Source organism: Carassius gibelio, chromosome B22 (assembly GCF_023724105.1).
Source record: "Carassius gibelio isolate Cgi1373 ecotype wild population from Czech Republic chromosome B22, carGib1.2-hapl.c, whole genome shotgun sequence".
Lineage (NCBI taxonomy): Eukaryota > Metazoa > Chordata > Actinopteri > Cypriniformes > Cyprinidae > Carassius > Carassius gibelio.
In genome coordinates, this window is record NC_068417.1 from 14,749,364 (window position 1) to 14,762,532 (window position 13,169).

Here is a 13,169-nt window from a genome sequence, read left to right on the forward strand (position 1 = left end):
ATCCAGTCATCTTCTCTAAACAATTTACACATTCCAAGGAGCAGTACTGTCCTATATATTTAGTTATTCATATTTTTGCAATAATGACTGAATGACACCACACCACACATGCGCATAGACAAACCAGTAATTCTCACCTGTTACATCCGCAACGACAAGCTCAACTCCAACACATAATCCTGCAATAACAAGAAACTCAACCCCATCTGCCATGAAAAGCATAAATTAAAAAGTCATTATTACTAGAGACTGATATGAGTAAACATATAATACCCAAGTAGGACACTCACTAGAGCCAGTTCCACTTAAGCTCTTTTCACTGATAACTATGATGCTGTACTGCCGACAGATGCTGCTGCTGTTGGTGATGATCTTTAGCTCATAATCTCCAGAGTCTGTGGTTCTGGTGTCTGTGATGGTCAGAGATCCAGTTTGATTGTTCAGTTTCAGTCTGTCTCTGAATCTCCCGTCAGCATCTTCTAACTCATCATCTGTAAAGATCTCGCTGGCATCTCTAGCAATTTCAGCGATGAGAGTGTCATTAAAATACCACTTCTTAAAATCATTTGTGTTTTTTATTACACCAGGATCCAAAGTGACAGATTCTCCCTCGTTCACTCTCTTAGTCTTCATTTCATCCGTCTCTATTGAGAAAAAAAAAGATAACAAGAACTTGGAAAGGAAATCATAAAACGTTCTGCACAACAAAACAATACCAGACTCTGAACAGAAATAATTGTTGACATTTATACACAAGAAAACAATTAATTAAATTAATAAATGGGAAAACTAGAAAATACAAATTAAAAGTCCCCATCACACAAACTGAAAGCAAAAGTCATTTTGAATCACTGTCGTAATATCAAACACATTGTGAATAAGAATGAGGAACACTGAGTTTTTAAACATTTATTATATGACTCACTCCGGACAGTGACTCGAAAGATATTTTCGCTCATGCTGTTGGTTTTGATGATCTGTAATTTATATTCTCCAGAGTCTGTGGTTCTGGTTTTCCTGATGGTCAGAGATCCAGACTGATTGTCTAGTTTCAGTCTGTCTCTGAATCTCTCAGTCCCTTCATTACATTGAACATCTGTACAGGTTTTACTGAGAAGGTCACTGATTTGAGCGATGCGAGTCTTATTAAAAAACCATTTAATCTTTTCTTGCTGTTTTGTTTTAACATCAGTGTGAAGAGCGACTGAATCTCCCTCCATCAGTGACACTAAAACACTGTCTTCAACACCACCTGCTGCACCTGGAGAAGAAATGACATGTTCACTATAAATATCTCTTAAGAAAGCATATACAAAGGGCACTGTTGTGTCAATTCATGGTTACAAGTTGTACTGAGCACTCCAGCCTAGATTCACCCAGGATACTTAGAGCACTCCCAAACTGAAGGGGGCAACCATACAACAGTGACAGGAAAAAGTGACAGGAGGTGGAACCAATTTCTCGGAAGTGCTCTTGGGACTATATTTACCGGCGCACCCACAGGGAGTGCATGGCATTGAAATGTTTGGTAAGAGCTCAGTTGGCCCTCTCACCCGTTCCTGGAAAAAGATACCCTAACCACAGCTCTTGATCATCCAAAGACGCAACTGGTAGGACAGAATGTGATTGTGTTTGAATGTGTGGAGTTCAGACTATATGATTTTTGCTTGGTTGTAATGTGCAATTTAAATTAAATAGCGAAGACTTTATTATGTGAATGTAGAACTTGGCAGAAGTAACGTTACTCTAAGCATGTGTATTGTTTAAATTATATAAGTTTAATTATGGGATTGCTATTTTAATTAACTATTAGAGATCCTAGGTTAATCAAAATTACTTTGTCTGGTTTGGTTTGAGGATTCTGTAACATCTATTTATTATTACTTTGAGAAAGTGGTATTGAGATTTATTTGTGATTTATTTGTAATTAATTTATGGTTTTGGTTTGTGTATCTTAAAGGTTATCAACCTATTCTGTTCCAACCCAATCTATCAAACCATCTTTAATAAAATAAAAGAAAAGAAAGTGAACAGTTTTGAGTTATCCTTTGCGTTCATCGGAGATAAAGCCGTTTTCAAGTTTGGGCAAAGCTGTGGTCCGTCATCAAACACACAGAACTTGACAGTTGATAACCAGCGTGGCAGTGAGAACAAGGATCAAAGGCCTGAAATCAAGCTGTCGACGCAAAGGGAGAATTGACTGGAAATTCTTCACCATGGCACAGGAAACTCTTGGGAAAACAGTCAAGCAACTGAAGCAAGAGCGGACCTTAGCTAAATCTGCTTTCACAAAGCAAGCAAACTACCTGAGCAGAGCTGCAGATGGTATGATTAAGGATGAACTACAAGAGGAGTTCAGCAAGCTCAGTTCCCTGGCAAGGTATGTTAGTGATTCAAATGATGACTACAGGGCTGGCCTACTGGCTGAAGCGGGAACTGAGGAAGGTAAAGAAGTCAAGCTCGACAAGCACCAGCAGGCTGAGCTTGAAAGGACAATGGAAGAGTGCGACATGAGACTGGGTGAAATCCGTAAAGCAGTTCAATCCAACCTCTGGTCAAGATATGGTAAAGAGGAGGTAGACTTTGCAATCCAAGAAGCGGGAAAAGCTTGTGACAGAGCCCAAACAAGCCCCATCACTGCTATCAATAGAGATGGCTATGAACTGCAGCTGGAAAGAGTGAGGAAGCTAATTCATGATGCAACTGTAAGCCTGAAAGACTGGGAAAAATGGATCTCACATGATCAGACAGCACACTGGAAAGGCAGGTTAAAAGACCTGAGAATATTCGGCAGCAACCTCGAGGCCAGAAGAGCAGAATTCCTCACTGCACAAAAAATTGCAGAAGAGGAAAGAAGAGGTCCAGAGCCTCAACCAACAGCAGTTCCACAACCAGTGGTAAGAATAAAGCCAACTAGTCTACCTAAATTCACTGGATTTAAGAGGAATTTCCATCGATGGAAGAGAGACTGGGAAAATCTGCAAAAGCAGGGAGAGCCGACTGGCTCAGTGGAAGTGAAGAAGTTCCAACTCCTTGACAGTGTGGACGAGAGAATATGTAGAGACCTGCGCCTGCCAACATACAACAGTGCTGATGAAATATTTAGAGTACTTCAAAACCGGTATGGAGATAAATCAACAATTGCCTTGGAGATAATTGAGGACCTAGAGAGGATCCCTCCTTTAAAGCCACACCAGCCAAGGAAGGTAATTGACCTAATTCAAGCTGTGGAAAAGGCCCTGAATGACCTCACGGAGCTCGAAAGTACTGGAGCCATAAAAAATCCCCTTGTGATCCGATCCATAGAGAGCAAGCTGCCAGATAATATAAAGAGGGACTGGCTGACATTCATGGTCAATCCAAGAAATGGAGTCACACTTGACAATCACTTTGACATCCTTCTAACATTCTTAAAGACACAAGAGGACATTCTAGAGAAACTAGACCAATTGGGTGTTGGTGAAAAACCTGAAAAGAAAGCCACGTACCTGGAGAAAAGGTATGCCCTCACAAAGTCCACGAGGAAAGGAGGATGTGTTGTCTGTGGAGATGAAAAGCACCGTGAGAAGATATTCTTTTGTAAGCAGTTCAAAGAACTAAAGCCTGGTGAGAAACTGAATGCTGTCGAAAGGCTGGGAGCATGCAGAAGATGCCTCAGATGTCATGCAGAGGATGATGAATGTACGGACACATACCTGTGCAGGAACAGAGACTGCAGGAGAGGAAGCTCTTCAGATCACCATTTCTTTCTCTGCCTGAAAGGAGGATTCAAGGGGAAAGAATCTGTGAAAGTGGGAAAACCCAGCACTAGGAGGCAAACGTTCACAGAGGAGCAAGAGGAATTAATATCTGAGCTTACCCCGGATATGGCAGAAAAATTCAGGAGAGCCTTCACCAATATGGCTGCAAAATCACACTGCACTGGAAGAAGCCTTCCTGGAGTGATGGACTCAAGCACACGTGAGTTACCAGTTATTCTTATGCTTCTCGAAGTAACCACCAACGCAGGACAGAAAATTGGAACTCTCATTGACTTAGCATCAGATACCAACTACATCACTCATATAGCTGCCAGGAGACTGAAGCTTCAAAGTGAAAAGATCACACTTGTCATCCATGGAGTTGGAGGTATGGCCATGAAGGTAAAGACTAAAAGATACTTACTCAAGGTAAGAGTCAAGACACCTAGAGGCACGGAGAAAGCTCATGAGCTGATCTGTTATGGGTTGGATGAGATTGCAAAAGTTCACAGAGTAATCAAAGCGCAGCAACTCAAGAAGTTCTTCCCCGATTCCAACCTGGAAGATCTTCACAGACCAGAACACGTGGAGCTTCTCATAAGCCACCGTGAAGGAAGACTTGCTCCACAGAGAGTAAAGGTAGTAGGAGATCTTGTCCTGTGGGAAAGCCCTTTAGGAAAGACCGTTGGCGGAGCACATCCAGACCTCTGTGAAGTAGTGGACATGGCCTTGCACAATTCTGAGACTCACTTTGCACGATCGATGAGAATCACAGCAGTGAAGTATCAAGAAATTGCTGGGATGCAGGAATCTAGAGCTGAAACCAAAACCACTGTTATTGGCAGAGAGTTCTTGGACTGGTGGAAGTGGGACAGCATTGGTGCGGCCTGCGAACCCATGTGTGGAGGATGCCGGTGTGGTAACTGTCAACCAGGAGGCAAAGACATGACTCTGAGTGAAGAAAGAGAGCTTGAGATGATCAGGCAAGGCCTCAGTTATATGAAGTCAGATGCGCATAGTCAGGAGCCTCATTGGGACGCAAAATACCCCTGGATTGAGGATCCAAGTTCCCTCCCCAACAACAGAAGCGCAGTGGAAGCCACATTTCTGAGGATGGAGAGACAGCTCAAGAAAGAACCAGAGTGGCGTGCAGCATACACAACTCAAGTCCACGAGATGGTGGAAAGGAAGGCAGCAAAGAAACTCACTAGAGAGACCATTGCTGACTGGAAAGGACCAGTATGGTACGTCAGTCATTTGGTGGCGCCAAACCCACACTCTGTAACAACACCTGTCCGACTGGTATGGAACAGCAGCCAGAAGTTTAGAGGAATCAGCATGAATGACCTTCTCCTGAAAGGGCCTGATGTACTTAATCCCATCCGAGCAGTGCTACTAAGGTTCAGGAGAGGAGTCCATGCTGCCCTCGGCGACATCAAGAAGATGTACAATTCTGTGTGGCTTGAAGACCTGGAGATGCACCTCCATCGATTTCTCTGGAGAAACAGTGAAGATGAAGAAATTGAGGAATATGCCATCACCAGGGTCAACATTGGCGATCGACCAGCAGGGTGCATAGCACAACTGGCCATGAGAGAGACAGCAAAGCTGCCAATGTTCACTCATCTGAAGGAGGAACGGAGAGTCATTGAAGAGGATTCCTATGTAGATGATATCCTGACATCCCATAATGACCTGGAAAAGCTAGATGAAACCACCAAAGGAGTCGAAGAAATTCTGAAGGCAGGTGGATTCTTCCTCAAGCCGTGGGTCCGATCAGGCCAAAGTGGGAGGCAGACGTCTACATCCGAACATCCAGCATCGTCAGATGAAGTCTTCATTCTCCCCAACCAAATGAGAGAAGGAGACAACAAAGCCCTTGGAGTTGGTTACCTGGTTGAACCAGACAAACTGTATCTTATGACCTCGATAAACTTCTCAAAGAGAAAAAAGAAGATGAGAATCAGCCAAAATCTTGTCGGAGAAGAGGTAAGAAGAAAAACTCCAAACCCACTGACTAGAAGACAATTGCTTAGCCAAGTAGCTAGTTTGTATGACCCAATAGGCCTTGCAACACCGGCCAAACAGAAAGGAGCCATTCTAGTCAGAAAGGCATTTCAAGAAGCTGGAGGCAAAACTCTAACACGAGACACATGGGACACACCTCTGTCTGAAAAACTTAGAGAAGAAGCCATCCACCTTTTTGAGGAATACACACGCCTCAACCAAATTACCTTCCATAGAAGCCTAACACCAGTCAAAAGGATTGGAGAACCCTGGGGAATAACATTCTCAGATGGGAGCGACCAGAGCTATGGAGCTGTTGCATACTTCAGGTGGAAGACTGAGCAAGGCATCCTGGTCCGGCTTGTTGAGTCCAAAGCCAAGCTCACACCACTTGACCAAAAGGGAGAACCAGTGAAGGCTGAGGTCTGTGGTGCTGTGTTCGCTGCAAGACTCAGGAAATACATTGAAAAGCACAGTCGGATGCAAGTTGATCGTTGGATCCATCTGTTGGACAGTCAAACTGTGCTGGGTGCAATCCAAAGGGACAGTTATGGGTACCAGACCTTTTTTGCGAACAGAGTAGGAGAGATCCAGAAATCCACATCAGTTGAAGATTGGAGATGGATTCCAGGTGAACAAAACATTGCTGACCTCACAACAAGAGGAGCAACCCCAGAAGACCTTAAAGAGAACTCTGTGTGGCAAAATGGCCCAGAGTTTCTGAAACGACCAGTGGAGGAGTGGCCGACAAAGTCAGCCAAAGATGTCGCTGCAGATGCCAAAGAAGGTATAAACAAGCTCCAAAGGAAATGTTTTACAGCAGCACTGACCCGAGCACAGGTTGAAAAAAACCAACATGCTCCACCTGCCACTGCAATGCAAATGTCTCCAACCTCTGACCAAAACAAGGACCTGCAAAGCAGCCCTAGCAGAAAAGGGCACCAAATCCAAGTCCGGAGGCCACCTTCTGGTTCTTCAGTGGGGAAAATCCTTAACATCAGTAAGTTCAGCAGTTTAACCAGGTTGATGAGAGTCATTGCCTGGGTGTGGAGAGCTGCCACAAAGTGGAAAGAAATGCTGGCCAAGACCTCAACCACAGACAAGTCAAAGAGAAAGGAGATTCCTTCAGCTCTTGAGATCAAGTCCAGAGTCAAGGAAGCTACACTTACCATCATGGAGTGTGAAGATGCACTCAGGGATCTCTTCCTTGCAGCTCAAAAGGAGGTAACCTTGCCAGACACCACACTCAGCAGACTTGCTGTGGTCAAAGAGGAAAGCACTGGACTTTTGCTCTGTGGAGGAAGATTCCAAATCTTTAATGAAGAAAAAACTGCAGTACCAATCTTGCCCTGCACATCCTGGGTATCCACTCTTCTAGCTCAAGAAGCCCACAAGGCAAATCATGAAGAAATCGCAGGCACACTCCTCCGGATGAGAAGGAAAGCATGGGTGGTAAGAGGCCGGAAATTAGCTCAGAAGATCGTTGATAATTGTGTGACATGCAGGAGACTTAGGGCCCGAAGGTGCCAACAGATTATGAGTGACCTCCCATCGGAACGAATAACACCAGCCAATCCATTTGAGTACACGACAGTGGACTTTTGGACCTTACGAAGTGAAGGATGAGGTGAGAAAGAAGGTGAAACTCAAAGTGTGGGGAATTGTCTTCTGTTGCATGGCGTCTAGAGCTATGCACACAGACCTTGTCAGTGACCAGTCAGCTGAAGGCTTCCTGTTAGCCTACCAAAGATTTACAGCACTGAGAGGACATCCGAGGAAATTGTGGTCGGATCCTGGAAAGAACTTTGTCGGAGCCAGACCTGCCCTCAAAGAGCTCTACATGTTTTTGGACCGACTGGAGAAATCAAAGCTTGAGTATGAAGCCTCCAAACATGGCACAGAATGGAACTGGAGGATCCATCCAGCAGACTCACCTCACAGGAACGGAGCTGCTGAAGCTGCTGTCCGGACTGTGAAGCGGGCTTTGCACAATCTGGGGGGTAATGGAGTCTTCACATGGGGTGAGTTTCAGACTTTCCTTTATATGGCTTCCAACCTCGCCAATGAACGACCTATTGATGCCAGGACTCAGAGCCGGGAGGACTGTGTAGAATACATTAGCCCAAATTCACTTCTGCTTGGAAGAACTGGACCCAGAGGAGATCCAGGGACTTTTGACTTTGAAGGCTACTCTTACAAGAGATTAAGAAACATCCAAGTTGAAGTTGACCGGTTTTGGAGGAAATGGAGCCAGTTAGCCGGACCAAACCTGTTTGTCCGGACTAAGTGGCACACAGCTCACAGGAATGTGGCAATTGGAGATGTCATCTGGCTGGCTGACCAGAATGCCTTGAGAGGTCAGTTCAGGCTTGCCAGAGTTATTGACGTCAATACTGACAGAAAGGGAATTGTGAGGGATGTATATCTCCGATCCTTCCCCAGCTACCCAGTTGCAACTGTGAAGCCCACTAAAAAGGGGAAAAAACACTCAACCAAGGTACCTGCAACAGTTCTTCACAGGGATGTCAGACGAATAGTTGTCCTGCTTCCAGTAGAAGAACAGCAGCAGCAACAGGATCAAAAAATAGAGTAACTAAATCCAACATATCACAGTACTGGTGTGACCTCCTTGGGTTGAAGAACCAGGAGGTCAAGTGGGAGGTGTTGTGTCAATTCATGGTTACAAGTTGTACTGAGCACTCCAGCCTAGATTCACCCAGGATACTTAGAGCACTCCCAAACTGAAGGGGGCAACCATACAACAGTGACAGGAAAAAGTGACAGGAGGTGGAACCAATTTCTCGGAAGTGCTCTTGGGACTATATTTACCGGCGCACCCACAGGGAGTGCATGGCATTGAAATGTTTGGTAAGAGCTCAGTTGGCCCTCTCACCCGTTCCTGGAAAAAGATACCCTAACCACAGCTCTTGATCATCCAAAGACGCAACTGGTAGGACAGAATGTGATTGTGTTTGAATGTGTGGAGTTCAGACTATATGATTTTTGCTTGGTTGTAATGTGCAATTTAAATTAAATAGCGAAGACTTTATTATGTGAATGTAGAACTTGGCAGAAGTAACGTTACTCTAAGCATGTGTATTGTTTAAATTATATAAGTTTAATTATGGGATTGCTATTTTAATTAACTATTAGAGATCCTAGGTTAATCAAAATTACTTTGTCTGGTTTGGTTTGAGGATTCTGTAACATCTATTTATTATTACTTTGAGAAAGTGGTATTGAGATTTATTTGTGATTTATTTGTAATTAATTTATGGTTTTGGTTTGTGTATCTTAAAGGTTATCAACCTATTCTGTTCCAACCCAATCTATCAAACCATCTTTAATAAAATAAAAGAAAAGAAAGTGAACAGTTTTGAGTTATCCTTTGCGTTCATCGGAGATAAAGCCGTTTTCAAGTTTGGGCAAAGCTGTGGTCCGTCATCAAACACACAGAACTTGACAGGCACCATGCATTTTCCCCCCGTAAAGTTCTCATATATATAATCTATATATATATATATATATATATATATATATATATATATATATATATATATATATAATCAACTTTTGCTACCTTATGAGAACTTACACAAGTATGAGAAAAAAGATGAAGAAAATTCAGGAAACAAACAAACAAGCAAACAAAAAAAATTTACAGAAAAGAAACCACAGTTAAGTAGAAAAAAAAAAATCATGATTACAGTACCATCCTGATTAAAAAGGAAGGACAATTTTCTTTATTGTCCCTCTTAAAAGGTGAAGTATTTGTCTCTTTTATGCCTCAGAAACCATTATTCATTTATAGTCTACAGATATATATATATATATATATATATATTTTTTTTTTTTTTTCTTAAAGGAAATCAACCAATGAAATTCTTTATAGTTGTCTCTGCAAAATAAGCTAGGACAGAATTAGGCATTTGAACACAGAACAATCACTTTAACTGCTTATGTTCACTGTGTTTACAGGAATGCCAGGTCCGGCACATTGAATGTTTAGTTTGTATTTTGACCATTTGGGCACGCCCCCAAAAATAGAGTGCAAAAACATAAAGGAGCCCTAGAAGGCAAGCATGGCTCGCGTCATTTGCTGCACATTTAACCCCGCCCACATCCAAGTGTGATGTCAGAAGCCACGTCTGTGTCCAATACATAACCTTGTGATTCCCCATCCCCTTCCCGGGGAAACCTGGAAGTATGTTCAAGGAATGATGGGTGTTTCGAGGATCAAGGTAAAATAATGTTATCTTCATTTCACTAATAAATGTTTTTGTATTTTTTTGTAAAGGATGGTAAAATGGGCAAAAAAAAAATAAACTTTCACTTTTCAAGAACAGTTCTTTATATGCAGTACACAATTCATATAAATATACTGTGTTGAGAGATTCCTTGATCTGATAGATTATTCATGGACATGGCATGTCCTTCAAGTCTTGTTCATCACGATAATTTGCTTTGAATGTGTCCAAGTCCTCCGGATACGTAAAGAAGAATAAAAAGACACCCCTTGCTTCATCTGATTCTCTGCGGGTCTCTATCTGGTGAGACTGCAGCAGGGATATCCGAACCTCTCATCCCAGAACTTCTCTGCATCAGGCTTGGGGCGAAAAATGAGTAGGATGCTGTAAAACATAACAAATCAACATTGAAAAAATTCAATAAAATGACAAACATGTCACACACAGGCGTCGATTTAAATTTCTGCCAGTGGGGGAAGCTTCAAAACAACGCTATGCACTTATTTGCACGTACAAAGGACAAAGTTCGAGGGCGCACACCACATACTGTAATATCTGAGGGAGCGCAGAGCCATGATCACTATAGGCTATTGGAGAGCAAGCCTGCTGCAAACGGAGAGATCCATGCACCTTTGAGTACCCTCACGTATTACAATAATGCACTCTCGACATTTGCCATTAAAATAACGCCCCAAAACTGCCTGAAATGAACTATGAAACCGACAATAAAATGTACAAGCTGCAAACCATTTCTTATTGGTTATAAAGAACATAGAGTATCTCATGTTTTTCCATGGGTGCTTGATCATTTCTGTTCTGTTCTGTCAGAACTGTATTTCGTTGCCTTGTACCCACATGTGCAATGACAATAAAGTTGAATCTAATCTACTCTAATCATTTCCATTGGCGCTCAAGCCCCTGAGCACCTTTAAGATTGACATCTATGCTGTCACATAGCTACACAAAGTTATCAAGTAAGAAATAGTGAAATGATGAGGTTTTTCAACCAAGTCTCTGTTCAAGTGATCAGTGTGTATTATTAAAGATATCATATATGTACAGGCCCGGATTGGCTAATCAGCAGCACTGGGGGGGATCCCCGGTGGACCAGTCTATTTTTTGGCCAACGCATTATAGACACCATAGCTTTCCCAAGGGAGACGGAGAGGTTACAATCATCTGGGTTTAAATCATACTCAATTCGATTTGATTTGGACACAATATTTAAACTGAAGCTCGCAGCAGGCTGCTATGCACACTGGGCCAGCTGACCAATCACAACACATTTCATATTTCAGAAGGCGGGCCGTCATTTGATTCAGGAACTATTCAAGCCGTTCATGTCAGAGAGGTGTTGTAATAATGTAAAAGCTGTTCATTCACTTATTTTCCATTTCTGGGGTCATTTGGCAACCCTAATGATGATGTAATTATGGGTGGGTGAGAGATGAATATTACTGCATGTTTATTCTTATGACACAAATAAAAATGCCTCATCAATGCACTTTGTTCTTTATTTGTAGGGTTCTCGGGATGCAGGGCTATGGTATTATGAAAGAAAACACAGCAGAGTTGCTTATGCACATGCACACAAACTAGGCACACATAAAAAATTGTCAATGTTTTAAGTCTAAAGACCAAAGATGTTTTACTTACCGATAGGGCAAACAACTTCTTATTCTTTTTGGCTGTAAGCAAGCAGACTTTTTTTCTTTTTCTTTTCTTTTCTTTTTTTAAGGCAGACAACTTTATCCATTTCCCTTAGACATGTTTTCAAAGTAATGAGAACAAGATGAATTTTGGACATAGTTATATGGGCGTGACCACAGGCCATGGCTAATGTACGTCACGCTTGGATGTGGGCAGGATGAGATGTCGTCGATCAAAAACAAACAAACAAAACAGTAATAAATAATAAAAAAAATATACCCTCTGCCGTGAAATAAAACTAGCTCCCTTTCGTAGTTTAATATGCTTTTAACAGCTCTTATTAAATATCAGGCATGTCATGAAGTTACGTTACATGATTTGACTGATTTGGACGTTAAATTCGGACACTTAAAACGTTATAAAAAGGCGATTGATCGAGCATCACTGTGTTTCATATCCGTTATCATGTTTTAAAAGTACTTGTAAATCGAAACCGAAAGTAAAATCCGATTCATTGTACAGTTATAAAGGTCTTAAAACAACATTAAGAAGAAGTATAAAGAAATAACACGTCGTCTAACACTGCGCTACATTCGCCATTGCGACTTACCAATCTGTAAAACCCACACTGCGATGAAAATGAACAGCGTCATCACACTTTCTCTGAAAAACCAATCAATAAAATAAAATGAAAGTAAAAACTAAAAGTCCCGTTTTCGTGTTGACAACATCTACGAACGGATGTAGGGTAACATTTCCTGAATGCGGTGCATGACTTTTGTTGTAGCTGTCAGTTGATCATGATAGGCTGAGCAACATTTATTTATTTATTTATTATAATAATGGGTCAAGGATCCAACTATGGACATATTCGTGTTCCTCGTAGAAACTCGCCTTTGCTTTAAAGTAAAAAAAAAAAAAAAAAAAAAAAAATATATATATATATATATATATATATATATATATATATATATATATATATATATATATATATATATATATAATAGTAATATTAATAATATATCTTATGATTATAGACTACCTTTAAAAAAAATATTAATACACTTTTCTGTGTAATTCTTCACATCTGTTACAGTACTGTAAGCATACTACTATGTCAGATAATAAGAAATGTCAGCACTTTAACACTCCAAAAGCACTCTAATGAAAAAAATATGAATTAATTAATGATACACCAATTGACAGTAGGATTTACAGTTTTCAAAAAAAAAAAATTTGAAATGATTAATTGTATTTGACTGTAAAGCTGTTCTGTGTAGGAGGGAAGTCAAGCTGTGAGGTTCATGACAACAGGACAGGAAGAAAGTCTTCATCTACAAACCGAACACACATCAAACAAATGGCCTTTCACAAGCTGCTCGTCTACCCACACAGATCAAACTAATTTTTAAAAGAAAATCAGCCCACAGCAGGTTTCATTTTGACTCGGATGTTGAGCTGCTCATGTCACACTTCTGTAAGATGCACCATTAGAGATGGATAGTCAGAAACGTCAGAAACCATC

The 13,169-nt window shown here is 41.4% G+C and overlaps 1 protein-coding gene across 1 annotated transcript in view; it reads right to left on the reverse strand.

Moving 5' to 3' along the window:
• Positions 1–12,428, reverse strand: part of LOC127987230 (uncharacterized) — a 12,778-nt gene extending 350 nt beyond the window's left edge. The window contains exons 1-4 of the mRNA XM_052589510.1: positions 12,255–12,428; positions 926–1,261; positions 291–644; positions 138–206 (exon numbers count right to left, since the gene is read on the reverse strand). Coding sequence (XP_052445470.1) covers positions 138–206; positions 291–644; positions 926–1,261; positions 12,255–12,297 — 802 coding nt within the window. The 5' untranslated portion in view covers positions 12,298–12,428. The remainder of the gene's footprint in view (positions 1–137; positions 207–290; positions 645–925; positions 1,262–12,254) is intronic.
• Between the last annotated feature and the right edge of the window lie 741 nt (positions 12,429–13,169).